Here is a 19643-nt window from a genome sequence, read left to right as displayed (position 1 = left end):
GTTAATTCATAGTTTTGATGCCTTCAGTGTGAATCTACAATTTTCATAGTCATGAAAATGAAGAAAACTCTTTGAATGAGAAGGTGTGTCCAAACTTTTGGTCTGTACTGTATATATATACAGTGTATATATATATATATATATATATATACAGTATATATAAACGTACAGTTAGTCACTGATGACAATTTTTGCGCAAATGTATTGCATGTGCATACCAAAGAAAATATGTGAATTTTGGGCACCTTTGCTAAAGAAGAACATATCAGAGATTGAGAGGATTAAAGGCAGGCAACTAAAGTAATAAGTGATCTATCTGTACCCAGCAAATGCAAAAAGGAACAGCACTTCAAGGAATAGTTATTAGAAATGCATTGGCAGATATAACATTTCGGCATAAAGCCTTTCTCAATCAACTTTTTCATTTTGGATGCTATATATACCCAGGACTGTGACTGTAATAAGAGGACAACCTCTACATCTAGAGGAAAAAAGATTTACGTAGTAACAAAGTTTGTAAGGCTGAAAAAGACATATGTCCACCGAGATCAACCTATTATGCAGAGGAAGATGGTGGTGGGGGAATTCCTTACCGACTCCAATCAGGCAATCCGAATAAGTCCCTGGATGAACGACCCCTCTACCAAAGTCTAATAACTATAACCTGTAATATTATTACACTCCAGAAATACATCCAGGCCCCTTTTAAACTCTTTTTATCATTTCTTCCTCCTCTGGCAGACAGTTCCATAGTCTCACTACTCAGTAAAGAATCCTCTTCTATGTTTGTGTAGAGAACTTTGTTTCACTAGACGTAGAGGATGTCCCCTTGTCACAATGACAGTCCTGGGTATAAAAAGGTCATTGGGAAAGTTCTCTGTATTCTCTAGATATATTTATACATAATTATTAGATCTCCCCTTCAGCTATCTTTTTTTCTAAACTAAATAACCCTAATTTTGATAATCTTTCTGGGTACTGTAGTCCACCCATTCTAGTTGCCGTCTTTGAACCCTCTTAAGCTCTGCTATGTCTTTCATGTGCACAATACTCCGTGTGTGGTCTTACTAGTGATTTGTAAAGTGATACACTCCATGATTTTATTGCCCTTGGTACCAGCTGCCTGACACTGGTTGCTACATTTAAGCTTACTGTCAAATAAAATTACTAGGTCCTTTTCCGTGTCAGTGTTACCCAGTGTTTTACCATTTAGTATGTACGGGTGATTTGCATTATTCCCTCCCATGTACATAACCTTACATTTGTCAGTGTCAAACCTCATCTGCCACTTCTCTACCCAAGCCTCCAATCTATCTAGATTCCTCTGTAGCAGTATACTGTCCTCTTCCGTGTTAATTACTTTACACAGTTTAGTGTCATGTGCAAAAATTTATATTTTACTGTGCAAGCCTTCTACAAGATAATTAATAAATATATTGAAGAGAATAGGGCCCAATACTGACCCCTGAGGTACCCCACTAGTGACAGTGACCCAATCTGAGTGTGTACCATTAATAACCACCCTCTGTTTTCTATCACTGAGCCAGTTACTTACCCACATACAGACATTTTTTCCAAGTTCATGCATTCTCATTTTATATACTAGCCCTTTATGTGGCATGGTATCAAATGCTTTGGAGAAGTCGAGATATACGACATCCATTGACTCACTCCGTTAAAGTCTAGAATTTACCTCCACATAGAAAAATGTTTAAACTAGTTTGGCATGACTGATCCCTCATGAAGCCATGCTGATATGGCATTATACACTTATTTTAATTGAGATACTCCAGGATAGCATCTTTCACACGGGCGTCATGTTTTTTGCCCGGATAAGATGCGGGTGTGTTGCGGGAAAATGCACGATTTTTCCGCACGAGTGCAAAACATTGTAATGCATTTTGCACGCGCGTGAGAAGAATCGGCATGTTCGGTACCCAAACCCGAACTTCTTCACAGAAGTTCGGGTTTGGGTTAGGTGTTCTGTAGATTGTATTATTTTCCCTTATAACATGGTTATAAGGATAAATAATAGCATTCTTAATACAGAATGCATAGTACAATAGGGCTGGAGGGGTTAAAAAAATAATAATAATTTAACTCACCTTAATCCACTTGATCGTGCAGCTGGCATCTCTTCTGTCTTCTTCTTTGCTGTGCACAGGAATAGGACCTTTGATGACATCACTGTGCTCATCACATGGTACAATCACATGGTTCATCACCATGGTGAGGGACCATGTGATTGGATCATGTGATGTGACGTCACCACAGGTCCTTAGCCGACAGCTCAACATTACAGAAGAAGACAGAGATCCGCAACTACGCGATCAAGTGGACTCGGTGAGTTAATTTTTTTTTATTTTTAACCCCTCCATCACTATTTTACTTTGCATTCTGTATTCAGAATGCTATTATTTTCCCTTATAACCATGTTATAAGGGAAAATAATACAGATCGGGTCCCCAGCCCGATCGTCACCTAGCAACCATGCGTGAAAATCGCACCGCATTTGAAAATCGCACTTGCTTGCGGATGCTTGCGATTTTCACGCGGCCGCATTCACTTCTATGGGGCCTGCGTTGCGTGAAAAACGCAGAATATTGAGCTTGCTGTGATTTTCACGCAAAGCACAAGTGATGCGTGAAAATCACAGCTCATGTGCACAGCCCCATAGAAATGAATGGGTCAGGATTCAGTGCGGGTGCAATGCGTTCACCTCACGCATTGCACCCACGCGGAATACTCGCCCGTGTGAAAGGGGCCTTATAAAACCTTCAAACAGTTTGCCGACAACAGATGTTAAACTAACCAGCCTATAATTTCTGGGCTCTGTTTTTGACCCCTCTGGATCAATTTAGTAGAATAGGTTGAACTGGATAGAAATATGTATTTTCTCAGCCTTAGAAATTATGTTACTATGTTCTGCACCAAATCATCAAAAGAAGCTATATATATATACACATATAGAAAGGAAAGGAAATTCTTCACTCTTGTGTCCTCCAACTCCAATAAGGTCTGGATTTAATTCTACAGCCCTAGTGCTACTGTTTGGCCTGTTATCAAAGTAAGCAAACGTCATACCTGGAATTTTAAGCTTTGTAGCAGCTGCCCGATATACCGGCTGGCTTTTTCCTTGGGGATTCATTGACTGAAGGGAGACCATGTGTACAGACTCAGATGCTGCAAGGAAGAAATTAAAGAGCTTCAGTAGTGTAATTTCAGTAGAAATCTGAATATTTTGTTAGTACATATATTTTGTTACCCTCATGTCAGCAATTATTTTAACAATTATTGCAGGCTTCTATTTAGAGAACATGATATGATTAGCCTCTAGTAGCTGCACAATGGTAATTTACAACTACTGTAAATACCTCTGCCCCACTCTAGTAACTTACAAATGTAAAGGCCTCTTTCATAGATACACAGTGGAAATAAAGAGATCATTACAAATGAATTGCATTGTTTGTACTAACGTCATTATTTGTGTCTTTCTTTTAGGTTTTTAGGGCTCATTTAGACGGCCGTATAATTGAGGATGCATTTCAATAGGGCCGCAAAAGATGCGGACAGCACACCGGGTGCTGTCCGCATCCGTTGTTCCATTGCAGAATAGACATTTTCTATTATGGTTGCGGCCATGTGCGGTCTGCAAATTGCCGTCTAAATCTGCCCTTAGGCTCAGTGTTGTGTCAGTGTTTCCCAGTTGCATTGGCAGTTGGTAGGCATTCTTTCACCAACAGCAAAGATTCAGTTGGTTGTCCTAACCATGTGTCTAAATATTCTGAACAAGGCAGAGTGGGTGGGTGGAGTCCCCAAGGCAAAATGGCTTATTGGTATCCCTAAGGCTGAGTGGCTTGCTGGCACCCAGAACCTGGAGCAAATGCCACACTAGCTCCACTTAGATATGCGCCATTTTGCTAGTTAGAAATATTAATCAAATATAAAATGAAAGAGAAAACACATGGCCGGCACTGTTCTTTTATAAGAGAAAACACGCACTAGCGATCGGTGCCACGATGATATGGTGATGCTCAATGCAGCAGTATGAGTCCAGAGCAAAAGAGATCCAAAGCATGGCACTCACCATAGAAATGTTATTTTATTTAATCCAGCATGCAGCAACAGCAAGGATAGGAGGCCCACTCTCCTGCATCTCCCTCCTGTCCTTGTTGTATGTGCACACTGGATTAAATCAGGGAAAACTTTTTATAGTGAATGCCATGCTTTGAATCTCTTTTGTTCAGGATTAATCAAATATGGATACTAATAATATCAATGAAGCAGTACTCTGCTGTGACAAATTTACAGTAAGCTAAGAAGTAATTTAAACAATAGGATAGTTTGATATTAGTACCTTTAACATGCAGTAAACTATTAAATGAGTACATGAATTTGATCAACTTTTTGAGAGTAGAGTAGTTGTGTAGTGGAACTTGCTGGGATTTCATAGGAAATTTTGCAGACACCAGACAAGTGAAAAAATGGTGCCTTTCTTGTCACTCTTTAACGGGTTACTGAACACTTCAGTGAGCAATAATAGAAAACCGATCTGGAACAGGACAGGACTAGTTATGCACCCTGGTTCTCAGGTGTGGGTCTCTGGAGTTCTTAAAACACCACAGTATTTGTATCAAATGATAACAACAAAGTCTGTGATGTCTTAGTTAGGCTACATTCACCTAGCGTTTTTTGCGGATCCGTCCACATTGACTTACATTGTGTGTCAGGATGGATCCGTTTGGCTCAGTATCGTCAAGCTGACTGCAAAACGCTGTAGGTAGTGTTTTAGTGTCCGCCTCCAGAGCGGAATGGTGACTGAACGGAGTCAAACTGATGCATTCTGAGCAGATCATTTTCCATTCAGAATGCATTAAACATAGAAACATAGAATGTGTCGGCAGATAAGAACCATTTGGCCCATCTAGTCTACCCAATATACTGAATACTATGAATAGCCTCTGGCCCTATCTTATATGAAGGATGGCCTTATGCCTATCCCATGCATGCTTAAACTCCTTCACTGTATTTGCAGCTACCACTTCTGCAGGAAGGCTATTCCATGCATCCACTACTCTCTCAGTAAAGTAATACTTCCTGATATTACTTTTAAACCTTTGCCCCTCTAATTTAAAACTATGTCCTCTTGTAGCAGTTTTTCTTCTTTTAAATATTCTCTCCCCTTTTACCTTGTTGATTCCCTTTATGTATTTAAAAGTTTCTATCATATCCCCTCTGTCTCATCTTTCTTCCAAGCTATACATGTTAAGGTCCTTTAATCTTTCCTGGTAAGTTTTATCCTGCAATCCATGTACCAGTTTAGTAGCTCTTCTCTGAACTCTCTCCAAAGTATCCGTTTTGGACCGCTTGTGAGATCCCTGAACGGATCTCACAAACGGAAAGCCAAAACGCGAGTGTGAAAGTAGCCTAAATTATGAAATTGGGAGACCAGATGCCTCCTGCTTTTTGTTTAACTCCTCTTCAGACATCACCAGCTTTAATGCTTTTCACACTGTTAGGATATGCTTCTTGCAGTCTCTAGCTCACTGATCTGCTTAAGTGACACAACTAACAGGTGATGAAGCCACATAAATGCAGGATCCACTGCTATGGAGTGAACTACACATTGTCCAGAAGGATGCTGTTGTTCTCTTACCAATCACACAGCATTTCTACTATCACTCACTGTTTGGCCACTTCAGCTGGTTCTCTCTGGTTCTGCGCACCACATTATCTTCTTCTCTGTGCTTGAAAAACACACACAACACACTGGATCCTGACATCGATCAAACTCTGCTCACTTCCAGTGCTTCACAAATCTCTTCCCCCCAGGAACCAGTTTCTCTCATGTAGTGCCCTCTACCACAAGCTACATAGACTTATGTCAGTTGTGCCAGGATGTTAGAATCCAATTATACTTAAAATCTATTACAGTGCATTCTGTGACCTGCCTAACATTCCTTTGCTTCCAATGCCATATATCAGGGCTGGCCAACCTGCGGCCCTCCAGCTGTTGTAAAACTAAAATTTCCACCATGCCCTGCTGTAGGCTGATAGCTGTAGGCTGTCTGGGCATGCTGGGAGTTTTGCAACAGCTGGAGAGCCGCAGGTTGGCCATCCCTGCCATATATGATTGATTTTGACATCTGACTGAACGGTGGCTTACCTCTCTGCTTATTGTCTTCATTATGAACAACTGGTCTTACTGGAGCATAGTTAATTCTTCTTGCACTTTCACCTAGATTGGAAGGATGGGCCCGAAATCTACGCACAGTTCTCATTCCTGCTCTTTGGGGGAGTGGTGATCGGTCATCAGAATTACGAGCTTGAACTCTAAATGTTCTGCTTGGATGCTTCCTTTCTTAAAAAGCAGAAGAGAAACCATGCATGAGAATTTGGTAAAAAAGTATGAAAAGTCAGTTTTAAAAACAGCATTAAAAGCACAGCATATCTTATTTTATCATATTTTATTTCATTGAGTGGTCTAATTGTGTATTTCCTGTCACAACTAGGGGAAGCTTTGTAGCTTACAGAATACTTGTAACGGTTACGTACACACACACACAGGGGGGAGGGAAGTGACCACTGCGCTCCACCCTTACCCCTGGCCCTGCCTACTTGCCTCGCAAGTCCTAATGACAGGGGACAACTGGACGGCAATCCCTAGCTTGGACTAAGTGCAGGGATGACAGACAGACAAACAACAGAACGTGAACGGACCGAGTCAATACCAGGAAAGCTACAAAGTACAAATGGAGCAAGCAGAGAATTTTCAGGTGAAGCCAGGGTCAGAATACCAGAAGAGCAGCAAAGTACACAAGGAGCAGGCAGAGGATCGTCAGGAATTCAGCAGGAGGTAAGTATGCCAGGAAAGACAAAACCACAGGTGGAACCTAAATACAGGCAGCCTGCTGGCCACAGGTTGCCTGTATTTATAGTGGGGAGTGAGGGTCATGTGACGTGGCCAGCGTCACATGACCGACAGACCAACCAGTCGAGCACCGAGTGATCAGCTCGGCGCTCAAGGCAGACTTAGGAGCAGGGAGCCACCCTGCTAGTAAAGCCGCCCTGGGAACGAGGTCAAACACAGATCCTTGCTCCCGAAGCTAAGCAGCAGGTCTGCGGCTAATGGGGGACCGAGTGCACCTTCGGAACCCCGTTACAATACTGTTCCTACTGCTCAATCGTGAAAAAGTACAAAACTTGTAAAATCATGGCACAATGTTTTTTCCATGTCCAACCCATTAATATATTTTTTTTCCAGCTTACCAATTCATTGTAAGGAACATTAAATGGCTCTGATAGCAATTACAACTTGTTCCACTAAACAACATCCTTATAATGTTATATGAATAAAATTTTAAAAAAAAGGTACTTAAAAGCTATGTACACCTTTGGGGGCAATTTTTTTTTAATGATTTTAAATAATTTTGAGCTAAAGATTATTTTTAATTGGTCTTTATTAAAAATACGGCATCCTTTTTTCTTTAAATAAATGATATGCTGTAGTGGAAGCCTGTGGATTTTCTGTCTTTTCCGTCATTTGGGGAGCTGACGGACTCCTTATCTCTGCTCTGTGACCTTATAAACACTCATTACAGCTCAGTTATCTTATAAGAATATGGCTCAAATAAGTATTTACAACCTCTCAGTAGTTTAGAGATAAGGTTTTTTAGATGACCTGTCACAAAGTGAAAGTGAAAGTACCAGTCACACAGCTAGAAAAACAATTAACCCTTTGTGACAGAACAGCTCAATATTTTTTTAACCAAATGAGAGTAACATGCAATCATAAAAAAATTGGCTCCAAAAGGTGTACATAGCCTTTAATGGAAGATATTTATCAAAACTGGTTCAAAGAAAAACTGGCTTAGTTGCCCATAGAAACCAATCAAATTGATCCTTTCATCTTCCAAAGGAGCTCTGAAAAATAAATGGACTGATTGGTTGCACATCACTGTTGAAAATATCCAGCAGAGAACAGCCTGCCAGAGTTCAACGGATTCAGCATTGCCGATCCCCATTGACTAAAATTATCCAGCTGCTTACCAGCATAAATGCTGGCTTTTGGCCAGGAAAACACTGCTTCATGCAGCGTTTTTTTGTCTGGATCAGACATGCCAGAGATGTGAAAGTAGCCTAAGTCAGTTTTTCTTTGCACCAGCTTTAATAACCCCACCGCCACCACCCACCCACCCTTGTCTTTTGGAAGGCATGGAGTAAAAATTGTTTATCAAGTTTAAAATTAGACCAAATCACAAAAAAAGAGTTTTAAAAACAATATAAAATGAGCAGAAAATAGATCAGCACAAATGAAAAAAAAACATATCAGTTTGGAAAGGATTGCAGAGATCCTTCGAAGGCTTTGGAACTCTATTGAAGCACAATGAGATGCATAATATCCATTTGGAGAATAGCTGGATGAACAATGATTTTTCCCAGTAGGTACCTAAAATACTCCAAGAACTTATTACCAATTACAACTCATCCAAGAGGTCACAATGCTTCTAAAAAGAGCTGTTGTAGCCCTAGTCAATGTCATTGTTCATGACATCACTGAGAAAGAGATTGGCAAAAATGAGATTATTTGGGAAGCAAAGTTGTGGTAACAACTGCTATCCCAAAAATATCATTAAAGGGAACCTGTCACCTGGATTTTGGGTATAGAGCTGAGGACATGGGTTGCTAGATGGCCATCTGCAATACCCAATCCCCATAGCTCTGTGTGCTTTTAGGGTCCATTCACACATCCGTGTGTGTTTTGCGGATCCACGGATCTGCGGATCCGCAAAACACGGACAGCGACAATGTGCGTTCTGCAATTTGCGGACTGACAATTGCCGGCACTAAGAGAATATGCCTATTCTTGTCCGCTATTACGGACAAAAATAGGACATGTTCTATTTTTTTCAGGATCGGAAGTGCGGACCCGGGTCCGCAATTCCAGATCGGGGCCGCACGTCGTGCGGCCCCATAGAAATGTATGGGTACGCAATTCCGTTCCGCAAAATGCGGAATGGAATTGCGGATGTGTGAATGGAGCCTTATTGTGTAAAAAAAAAACGATTTGATACATATGCAAATTAACCTGAGATGAGTCCTGTCCCTGACTCATCTCACGTACAGGACTCCTCTCAGGTTAATTTGCATATGTATCAAATCGGTTTTTTTACACAATAAAAGCACACAGAGCTATGGGGACTGGATATTGCGGATGTGCTAGCGGCCATCTAGCAACCCATGTCCTCAGCTCTATACACAAAATCCCGGTGACAGGTTCCCTTTAACGTTCATCTAGGAATTGCAAAAAACAACAACTTTGTAATCTCCAATCTGTTTTAAGATATAATCACTGGGCAACACAGATCCTATTCTGTCAATTAGAAAGGAAATACAGCATATAACAGCGACAGTAAGATACCAAAAGTCTAACATGGTGTTGGCAATCTGATGCTATTTGAACACTTTGTTGTTTCAGGTTGAGATTAATTTAACCATTGTTGAAGAAACCATGAATTGTGGAAAACATGACACATGACAATAAAATTTATGACTGACCTCAATATCCTAACTTGTGACAGGTTGAAGTCAAATTTAGAAAACATTCAGCTGCGCCTATTGTTGCTGACAGATTACTGAGTTTAAGAAGGCAGTAGTTCATATTCCCAAATTTTTTAGGTTAGGTTCAGTAGTTCGTATGTTTCCAACTTTCTATTCGACTCTAGGAACAGAAAAGTTAAAATAATGCCCGTGCTGGATCTGTCACATGAAGGACACCAATGTTGCCCAATAGACCTCAATAACTATAATGGGGTCCATCAGCTTTCCGCATAGCATCCATCCTTTCACTGGGCAAAATAACGTAGCATGCTGCATTACCTATAGTCTGACTGGATTTTTTGATGGAATCTACAATGCTGATATGAACCTCCTATTTAAAATGTAGTAGAGCTCATATTTTCTTATTTAGCTCTTTAATGTTATCCCCTCCATTTTAGTTGCTTTACCATATACAGTATATGGCATTCCAAAAATGTAATAAAGTATAATAGATCATTTGTTATATGTGTTTTATATCCATCACAGCATTCAGCTCTTCTCGATCTTAGGTCTGGCCACATCTTATACTGTATGTCCATAAATTTGAAATTAGAGTTAATCAACTAATGTAGCAACATATTATGTAAAAAGCTCCTTTAAGAAAATGCCAAATCTCAGTTCCATAAGGAGCTTTCAAGGGTAGAATTTCCCAGTGACAGATATTAGTTATGCCTTTATGCGGTCAAGTGAGGAAAATACATTAACTCTGTTCGTAACTTCAGGCCATAAGATAATGGTCTCTGTTCCAAGATCCTCATGATAACTGTGAAGTCAGCAATATAAAAGCAAGCCACAAGTTGGATTTGCTGAGCACACTTGCTGCCAATATGAGAAATAAATGTTTTTTTAGCTACCTCAAAAGAAATGAAAATACCACATTTAAAATGCATATGAAACATTTTATCCCTGAAACATCTGTAATAAAAACAAGGGCCTTTAATAAATACAAGGGCATAGTTACATTTCTGTATGTTTATTCTACCAATTCTTAGGCAGACGAGAAAGATATAAAATCACTAAGCTACCAACCTCACAAATAGAATATCTGAGGATTTGAGAACAAGTCTTAGCATTGCTCTCTGTCCAGTACAGTCTAAACCCCGAGCTACATTCTTTCATAGATGGCTAAACCCAGTTCTATTGTTGGCTGGATAGAAACTACCAGGAGTGATTTTTCATCTTTTTCAAGTTGCAGCTCAAGTGAAGAGCTTAGAAAGTTTATGAGAATGTGTTTCCAATGTTTTCTTCAAAATGCTTGTGGTTAAATTTAAGAATTTTCAGAATGTTAAAGAGGACCTTTCACTGATTCTTACCCTATGAACTAAGTATACAGACATGTGGAGCGGCGCCCGGTGATCTCTCTGCACTTACTATTATCCCCGGGCGCCGCTCCGTTCTCCTGCTATGCCCTCCGGTATCTCCGTTCCCTAAGTTATGGTAGGCGGAGTCTGCCCTAGCGCTGGCCAATCGCATTGCAGAGCTCACAGCCTGGGAGAAAATAACCTCCCAGGCTGTGAGCTCTGCGCTGCGATTGGCACTGCTCCAGAATCCAGTGGCGGCGTGCTTTACACCATGCCATATGAAGCTTGGCATTGTGCTCGGTGACTCGAGGCTTGCTTGCAGCTGTTCAGCCATGGAAACCCATGACATGAATCTTCCAGCACACAGTTTTTGTGCTGATGTTAAGGCTAGAGAAGGTTTGGAACTCTACAATTACTGAGCAGAGCATTGGTGACTTTTGTGCACTATGCGTCCTAGCACTCAGCAACCCTTGTCTGTAACTTTATGTGGTCGGCCACTTGGTGGCAAAGATACAGTGGTTTCTAAATGATTCCACTTTGCAGTAGCGCTCACAGTTGATTGTGGCATATCTAGAATGGAAGAAATGCAATTAACTGACTTGTTCCAGTGGTGGCATCCTATTATAGTTCCACTTTCGAATTTTGAGAACTGTTTAGAATGACCCATTCTTTCACAAATGTTTGTAAAGACATACTTTTCCATATAGTGTATCACTGGAATATGCTGAAACATTCTTTTCAAAGGAAGTCTGACTTCCAGGAATCCCAACAAGCCAATTCTCCTGAGCAACAGCACTACAGGACAACACAGATCTGCTAAAATGAATAGGTTTCACAGTGGATAGTTGAGAGTGTTGCTATTCGGGCAAAATTGATGAAAACGGCAAATCACTTTCTAAACAGTAGGAACACCGCTTACTATAAAGTGATGACATATCTAACAGTATGCTATACAGTGGGAAAACTTTTTTACAAACAGTAGGAGCCCCAACCTTAAACAGAGCTCAGATTTGAGAGCGGTTTGAAACTAGGTTTGCAAATAGGAGAAGATCATGCCACACTATAATACATGAATGTGCCTTCTGCAGGACATTTTGCAATTTGCCTTAATATATCATATGGATAGTTGTAAGTTGAAGATTTTATAGATTATATAAAGTTTGATACTATGAAATAAAAAGTGGCGCACATTTACTAATGTTAGTGCAGTGCACTTTGGAACCTGGTGGTTTAGAGAAATGATATGCACATAGCCCAAGGTGGGGGTGTGGTTTAATGTAAAGAGGTGTGGCTTCACTAGAAAGCGGCCTTAGTCTAATATTCAACATTTTGAACCACAATTCTGGTGTAAAATTCTGTTGTAAAGTAAGCAATTTAATAGTTGATACAGAGTTAGACAAAGTGTCTATCCCTGCACCAGATTTATCCTACAGCTTGAGCCCCTTTGATAAATCTGGTGGAGGTCTAGACAACCTGTTTTATGCCATCTATAGGATTAGTAAATCTGCCCTACTGGATCTCAAATCCATTTTACTGTGATGCCTGATAATGATTCAGTCCAGTTTTATTTAGTAGTAACCATGTTGTGGTCTGTGACTATGAACATGTGTCTATAATACCGTAATTCAGCTTCAACAGGGAAGGACAAACAATTTTTCACATACTTTCCATTTGACTAAAGTCTCATAATTTCCATCTCCGCTACAAAAAGTTTAGGTTTATATTATTTCCTTGGACAGAAGACATTTCACAAAAATGTTGTCAGGCACTTTTACTAGAGCATAAAGAAGTATAAAGATGTCTATATCCAATCATATAGTTATGGCTATATATATACTCCCACCAGCTATAGCATTAAAACAATTGACAGGTGAAGTGAATAACGTTAATTATCTCATAACTAAGGTTGAGCGAACCCGAACTGTAAAGTTCGGGTTTGTACCGAACTTTACGGTGTTCCGAACCCGAACCCGAACACTTCAGAAAAAGTTCGGGTTCGGTGTTCGGGTAATATTAATATACCATCGGATCTGAGTTTTCTCCAATCCAATGGTATATTTTAACTTGAAGCGTCCCCATCACCATGGGAACGCCTCTATGTTAGAATATACCATCGGATTTGAGTTAGATCGTGAAAACTCAGATCTGACAGTATATTCTAACACAGAGGCGTTCCCATAGTGATGGGGACGCTTCAAGTTAGAATATACTGAGAACTGTGGACATAACGGCCCCCTTCTGCCTGGCAGCACCTGATCTCTTAAAGGGGGCTGTGATCCGCACAATTAACCCCTCAGGTGCCGCACCTGAGGGGTTAATTGTGCAGATCTCAGCCCCCTGTAAGAGATCGGGTGCTGCCAGGCAGCAGGGGGCAGACCCCCCTCCCTCCCCAGTATTAAAATCATTTGTGGCCAGTGCGGCCCCCCCTCCCTCCCCAGTATTAAAATCATTGGTGGCCAGTGCGGCCCCCCACCCCCTTTCTATTAAAATCATTGGTGGCTAGTGCAGCCCCCCTATTAAAATCATTGGTGTTCAGTGCGGCCTCCCCCCTTCCCCCCCCCCTAATTAAAATCATTGGTTACCATGGCAGCCAGGATGCTACTGCAGTCCTGGCTGCCATGGTTACTTAGCACTTTTAGCAGCATTATACACTGCTCAAAAAAATAAAGGGAACACTTAAATAACACAATGTAATTCCAAGTCAATCACACTTCTGTGAAATCAAACTGTCCACTTAGGAAGCAACACTGAGTGACAATCAATTTCACATGCTGTTGTGCAAATGGGATAGACAACAGGTGGAAATTATAGGCAATTAGCAAGACACCCCCAATAAAGGAGTGGTTCTGCAGGTGGTGACCACAGACACTTCTCAGTTCCTATGCTTCCTGGCTAATGTTTTGGTCACTTTTGAATGCTGGCGGTGCTTTCACTCTAGTGGTAGCATGAGACGGAGTCTACAACCCACACAAGTGGCTCAGGTAGTGCAGCTTATCCAGGATGGCACATCAATGCGAGCTGTGGCAAGAAGGTTTGCTGTATCTGTCAGCGTAGTGTCCAGAGCATGGAAGCGCTACCAGGAGACAGGCCAGTACATCAGGAGACATGGAGGAGGCCGTAGGAGGGCAACAACCCAGCAGCAGGACCGCTACCTCCGCCTTTGTGCAAGGAGGAACAGGAGGAGCACTGCCAGAGCCCTGCAAAATGACCTCCAGCAGGCCACAAATGTGCATGTGTCTGCTCAAACGGTCAGAAACAGACTCCATGAGGGTGATATGAGGGCCCGACGTCCGCAGGTGGGGGTTGTGCTTACAGCCCAACACCGTGCAGGATGTTTGGCATTTGCCAGAGAACACCAAGATTGGCAAATTCGCCACTGGCGCCCTGTCCTCTTCACAGATGAAAGCAGGTTCACACTGAGCACATGTGACAGACGTGACAGAGTCTGGAGACGCCGTGGAGAACGTTCTGCTGCCTGCAACATTCTCCAGCATGACCGGTTTGGCATTGGGTCAGTAATGGTGTGGGGTGGCATTTCTTTGGAGGGCCTCACAGCCCTCCATGTGCTCACCAGAGGTAGCCTGACTGCCAATAGGTACCGAGATGAGATCCTCAGACCCCTTGTGAGACCATATGCTGGTGCGGTTGGCCCTGGGTTCCTCCTAATGCAAGACAATGCTAGACCTCATGTGGCTGGAGTGTGTCAGCAGTTCCTGCAAGACGAAGGCATTGATGCTATGGACTGGCCCGCCCGTTCCACAGACCTGAATCCAATTGAGCACATCTGGGACATCATGTCTTGCTCTATCCACCAACGTCACGTTGCACCACAGACTGTCCAGGAGTTGGCAGATGCTTTAGTCCAGGTCTGGGAGGAGATCCCTCAGGAGACCGTCCGCCACCTCATCAGGAGCATGCACAGGCGTTGTAGGGAGGTCATACAGGCACGTGGAGGCCACACACACTACTGAGCCTCATTTTGACTTGTTTTAAGGACATTACATCAAAGTTGGATCAGCCTGTAGTGTGTTTTTCCACTTTAATTTTGCGGGTGACTCCAAATCCAGAACTCCATGGGTTGGAAAATTTGATTTCCATTTTTAAATTTTTGTGTGATTTTGTTGTCAGCACATTCAACTATGTAAAGAACAAAGTATTTCAGAAGAATATTTAATTAACTCAGATCTAGGATGTGTTATTTTTGTGTTCCCTTTATTTTTTTGAGCAGTGTACTTACATGTGCTGTCTGTGGCCGGCCGGCGCTCCTCCTACTGGTAAGTGAAAGGTCTGTGCGGCGCATTGCTTATAGCACAGACCTGTCACTTACCAGTAGGAGGAGCGCCCGGCCGGCCACAGACAGCGCAAGTAAGTATAATGCTGCTAAAAGTGCTAAGTAACCATGGCAGCCAGGACTGGGACTCTGATCGTAAATTAAACTGGGACTCCGATCGTAAATGCCGCTCCGCTGCCACCAATGATGGGGGGAGAGAGGGGGGTTGTTAACCAATGATTTTAATTAGGGGGGAGAGGGGATGCCGCACTGGACACCAATGATTTTAATAGGGGGGGGGGGCCGCACTAACCACTAATGATTTTAATAGGGGGGGGCACACTGGGGGGTTAATTAATACTGGGGAGGTAGGGGGGTCTGGCACCTGAGGGGTTAATTATGCGGATCACAGCCTCCTGTAAGAGATTGGGTGCTGCCATGCAGCAGGGGGCAGTTATGTACACAGTTCTTAGTATATTCTAACTTGAAGCCTCTGTGTTAGAATATACTGCCGGACCTGAGTTTTCACGATCGTGAAAACTCAGATCTGAAAAAGCTAATACTATTATTTTCCGTTATAACCATGTTATAACGGAAAATAATAAAGTGAAGTTCGGGTCCCCATTGACTTCAATGGGGTTCGGGTCCAAGTTCGGGTAACAAACCAGAACTTTTTTTTTAAGTTCGGCCGAACTCCCCGAACATCTAGGTGTTCGCTCAACTCTACTCATAACAATGGCAGCTGCCACTGGGTGGAATATATTGGGTATATAGTATATAATCAGTTCTCGAAGTTACTGGAAGCAGGAAAAAATTGCAAACATAAAGATCTAAGAAACTTTGACAAGGGCCAACTGTGCCAACTTGTCAGAGCACCTCCAAAATGGCAGGTCTTGTGGAGTGTGCAGGACACATGGGAAAAAAAAGGCTAGTTCATCTGGGTTGATACCAAAAAGAACTAATGTAGTGTAACTTGCTAAAAAAAATTAATGCTGGTTATGATACAGGGGAATTAGAACGGCAAATCACAGCCTTTTGCACAGAGGGTAGCGTAGTCACAGACTGGTTGGAGTACTCATGCTGACACCTGTCCTCAGCTGAAAGTACCTACAATAGGAATGTGAGTATTAGACCTAGAGCATAGAATCACAGAAGAATGTGGCCTAGTCTGATGAATCATGTTTTCTTTAACATCATGTGGATAGCCAGAAGTGTGGGCATCACTTACCTGGGAAACAGATATACCAGGATGCAGACAAGCAGATAGAGCAAATGTAATGCGCTATACAATGTTCTTCTGGTAAAATTTGGGTCCTGGCATAGAGTAGATGTGTGTTTACTGTGACATATACCACCTACCTAAAATTGTTGATTAGCAAGTACACCCCCTTATAGCAATGGTAAACAATAGTGGCCTCTTTCAGCAAGACAATGAGCTCCATTATACTGAAAGGATCTGCTGCTAAAATCTTGTGATGGTCCTGTGGAGTCCATGTCAAGGGATCAGAGCTGTTATGGCACAAGGTGGACCTACACAGTATTAGGTAGATAGTTTTAATATTAAGATTGATATGTGTATACAACTTTATTGGAATAATAGGCGACACACCAAAGATAATGTAATCAACTCACTGCAGTTTAAGGATGGGTTTACATGGGGAAGCTGGATATTGCGTCCGAGACTCCACCCAACCGTGGGGGCCATTGGCCTCATTATTTAAATGATGTGACCTGGCTTTATCAGAAAAATTGTGGGCCATTGTCCACCACAGAGAGGCACGAGCCAGCCCGTGTAAACCTAGCCTTAAAGGAGGTTCCAGGTCATTTAATAATTTTTTCCATAGTACACTTGTAACTGAGCAGGGACCTAAAAATCCTAATGAACAATTCAGTACTCCAGTACCTCAAAGCCAAGCCACTTACGAGATAAATGAAAGTGTTTCAGTACACACTATAGGAGCACAAGTCAAATGGCAGTTCACCTAGCTTGGCTCCAAATCCCTGAGAAGCAACAGGAGAGAAAGGAAAAAGGAACTCAACAAGGGCCACATCGTGGTGCAGCTTACAAGAACAGCTTACATGAACTTCCGCCAAGTGTACCCCTCCCTTTGGGTCTTAAAATTTCCTTACAGGAAAAAAAATTACGTGCTTTGGGAACAAAGATTCCCACAATGAAAACCCTTTCACTTCTACAACTGTAATAATAAGAATTGTTTATATATTAACACAAGCTAGCAAAGTCTAGACTTAACAGCTAGAGGCACGTGGTTTATTACAGAAAACATGTCAAAATGAAAAGTCTCCACCTTGATATAATCCACTCTACTAAAATCTAAGTGGAGAGAGTAACAACCTTGATATAACTGTATAATGCCACTTTATATGCACATCTGACCCCACACATTGAGAATCCATCCTTTGCCTGCATCTATGGCTTTAAAGGGGTTGTAGACAGTAAGGAATAGAAGAAAGTCTGCACGCTGCTCAGAAGAAGAACGTGTAGGAGACAGTATTCTCATTTAATTCTTTATTAAGGGATGCATATAAGATGTTTCAGAGCTGAATGGGCTCCTTCTTCAGATAACATCCATTAAAGGGGTTGTGCAACTTTCGTGAGGTTTGGCAAACCCCCCTACTTTGGACAGACCTGCAAAAGGAACCATACTTACCTGTTTTCCAATGCTGGCTCCCCGCTCCTTCTCTCCGTGGCCTCAGCCGCTCCCAGGATGTAAACTTCCATTCTGATGCCGTTGCAGCCACAAATTACAATGGTGACATCTTACTGTATTACAGCAGCACTTTCAAATTCAGTGAGCTCCTTAGAATGAACCATTCTTTCACAAATGGTTGTAAAAGCCAAAAGCAGTTGCAACTGAATGAAACACCTGAATTCAATGATCAAGAGGTGTGTCCCAATACTTTTGTCCATATAGTGTATTTTAGTATGTTCCTTCACCAATTCGAAGCTAAGTTTTTCAAAACAAATATGTGACCTAAAAGTTTAGATCTGATTTTGTAATCAGTCATCTGAGCTCCCATAATGCACTGCATGCTAGTAGCAGGAAACCAGCAGAATTCTGAATTTAGCTTGAAACACACATAGCAAGGAAAACATCAGTTGAAGGTATGCAAAAGTAAAGTATTTACAAAGTTCCTCATGCTTTTATGTGGATTTACAATGTGAACGTTCCTATAAAATACAACTACATGTTGAATGGCCAGTTTTATAGAACACATGGCTTCAGTTATGAAGCTTCCATGCTACTATACAGATATGTTCACACATGTATGACTAAAAACAATAAACTGGTTGAATCAACTAAGCATTAAATCTTATACTAACAGAATATTTTAAAACTTTGCGATAGGTTTCATGGTAACTGTACAGATGCAAATGGAGTCTCAGCATTTTGTACTACAGAGCCACAAACACTCTGCCGCATTGTGCCTCCGTACTGCATCTGCATCATTACAAGGGCATTCTCTTCTAGGGATAATGCCTCCATAATAAGGTGTCAGTTGGTGCCCATAAAAAGATGCTCTCTGCCAGATTAATACTGAATCCAACTTAAAAAAAATACTTATACATCCATAGGAAATTTGTTAAATACATACGGTAGGTACAGAAGAGATCCATAGACGTGTGTGGATGCAGTAGTGAAGCTCTGTAAAACATGGTGGTTTCCAGAACTGTAATACATTATTCCTAAGTACTGGACAATTTTGTCCTTGGTGGGCAAATGCTTAAATTTTATTCATAAGATTTAATCAATAATTGAGAAAAGCTAAAGTCCATATATTTAAAAGGTAAAAATATACCTTTCTGAGTGTGATGTAAAAAGGGCCAATCAAAAAAATGAAATGGGTCAAGATCAGATCACAGTCTAAACGTTCCTGATTGACCAGTCATTATTGACTAGTCACAATACTACTGTGTGGGAAAAAATGTAAAATTATGACACACAGAGCGATTGACATGTGCAACTAGATAGGTGAGTTGGTAACCAAATCATGGCTATGGCTTCATGAACACAGCTACATACATAGTACTGTGGTAGCAGTCTGTTAGCAGTTTATTGACCTACAGTATTTGGCACTATCTAAATGTGTATGGATACTACACCTCACATTTTGGGGATAACTGGTGTATGACCACATTTCCACAATGGTGGATTCTATACTGGAACAAGTACAAAGCAAAATATTCACATTGTGGGTAGCAGCCAAGGATTTTATTTGTATTAAATTTCAGCATTATTCGCCGGTATGAACTTCATCCACCCTGAATTAGAAAGTAAAGGTAATAATGAACATATGAAAGAAGTTATAAAAGCTCTATACTAGAGCTACACAAGTCAATCTGATTGCTTCCTCTATAATGCTTGAGAAGAGGTTTCCTGGTGATAATGGTTTATATATATACAGTATATACTAGTTAAAGGACCCAGCTTCGCTCGGGTATATTTAATCTA

At 41.4% G+C, this 19643-nt stretch overlaps 1 protein-coding gene across 1 annotated transcript in view; it reads right to left on the bottom strand.

The window, feature by feature from the left end:
* FNDC1 (fibronectin type III domain containing 1) overlaps positions 1-19643 on the bottom strand; it is a 218668-nt gene that overhangs the window by 139786 nt on the left and 59239 nt on the right. Inside the window, exons 2-3 of the mRNA XM_040429455.1 lie at positions 6167-6361; positions 3085-3183 (exon numbers count right to left, since the gene is read on the bottom strand). Of these exons, the coding sequence (XP_040285389.1) occupies positions 3085-3183; positions 6167-6361 (294 nt within the window). The remainder of the gene's footprint in view (positions 1-3084; positions 3184-6166; positions 6362-19643) is intronic.

The sequence above is a fragment of the Bufo bufo genome, chromosome 4 (genome assembly GCF_905171765.1).
Source record: "Bufo bufo chromosome 4, aBufBuf1.1, whole genome shotgun sequence".
Lineage (NCBI taxonomy): Eukaryota > Metazoa > Chordata > Amphibia > Anura > Bufonidae > Bufo > Bufo bufo.
Note: the sequence above shows the minus strand (reverse complement) of the source record. Positions and strands in the feature narration are given on the sequence as shown.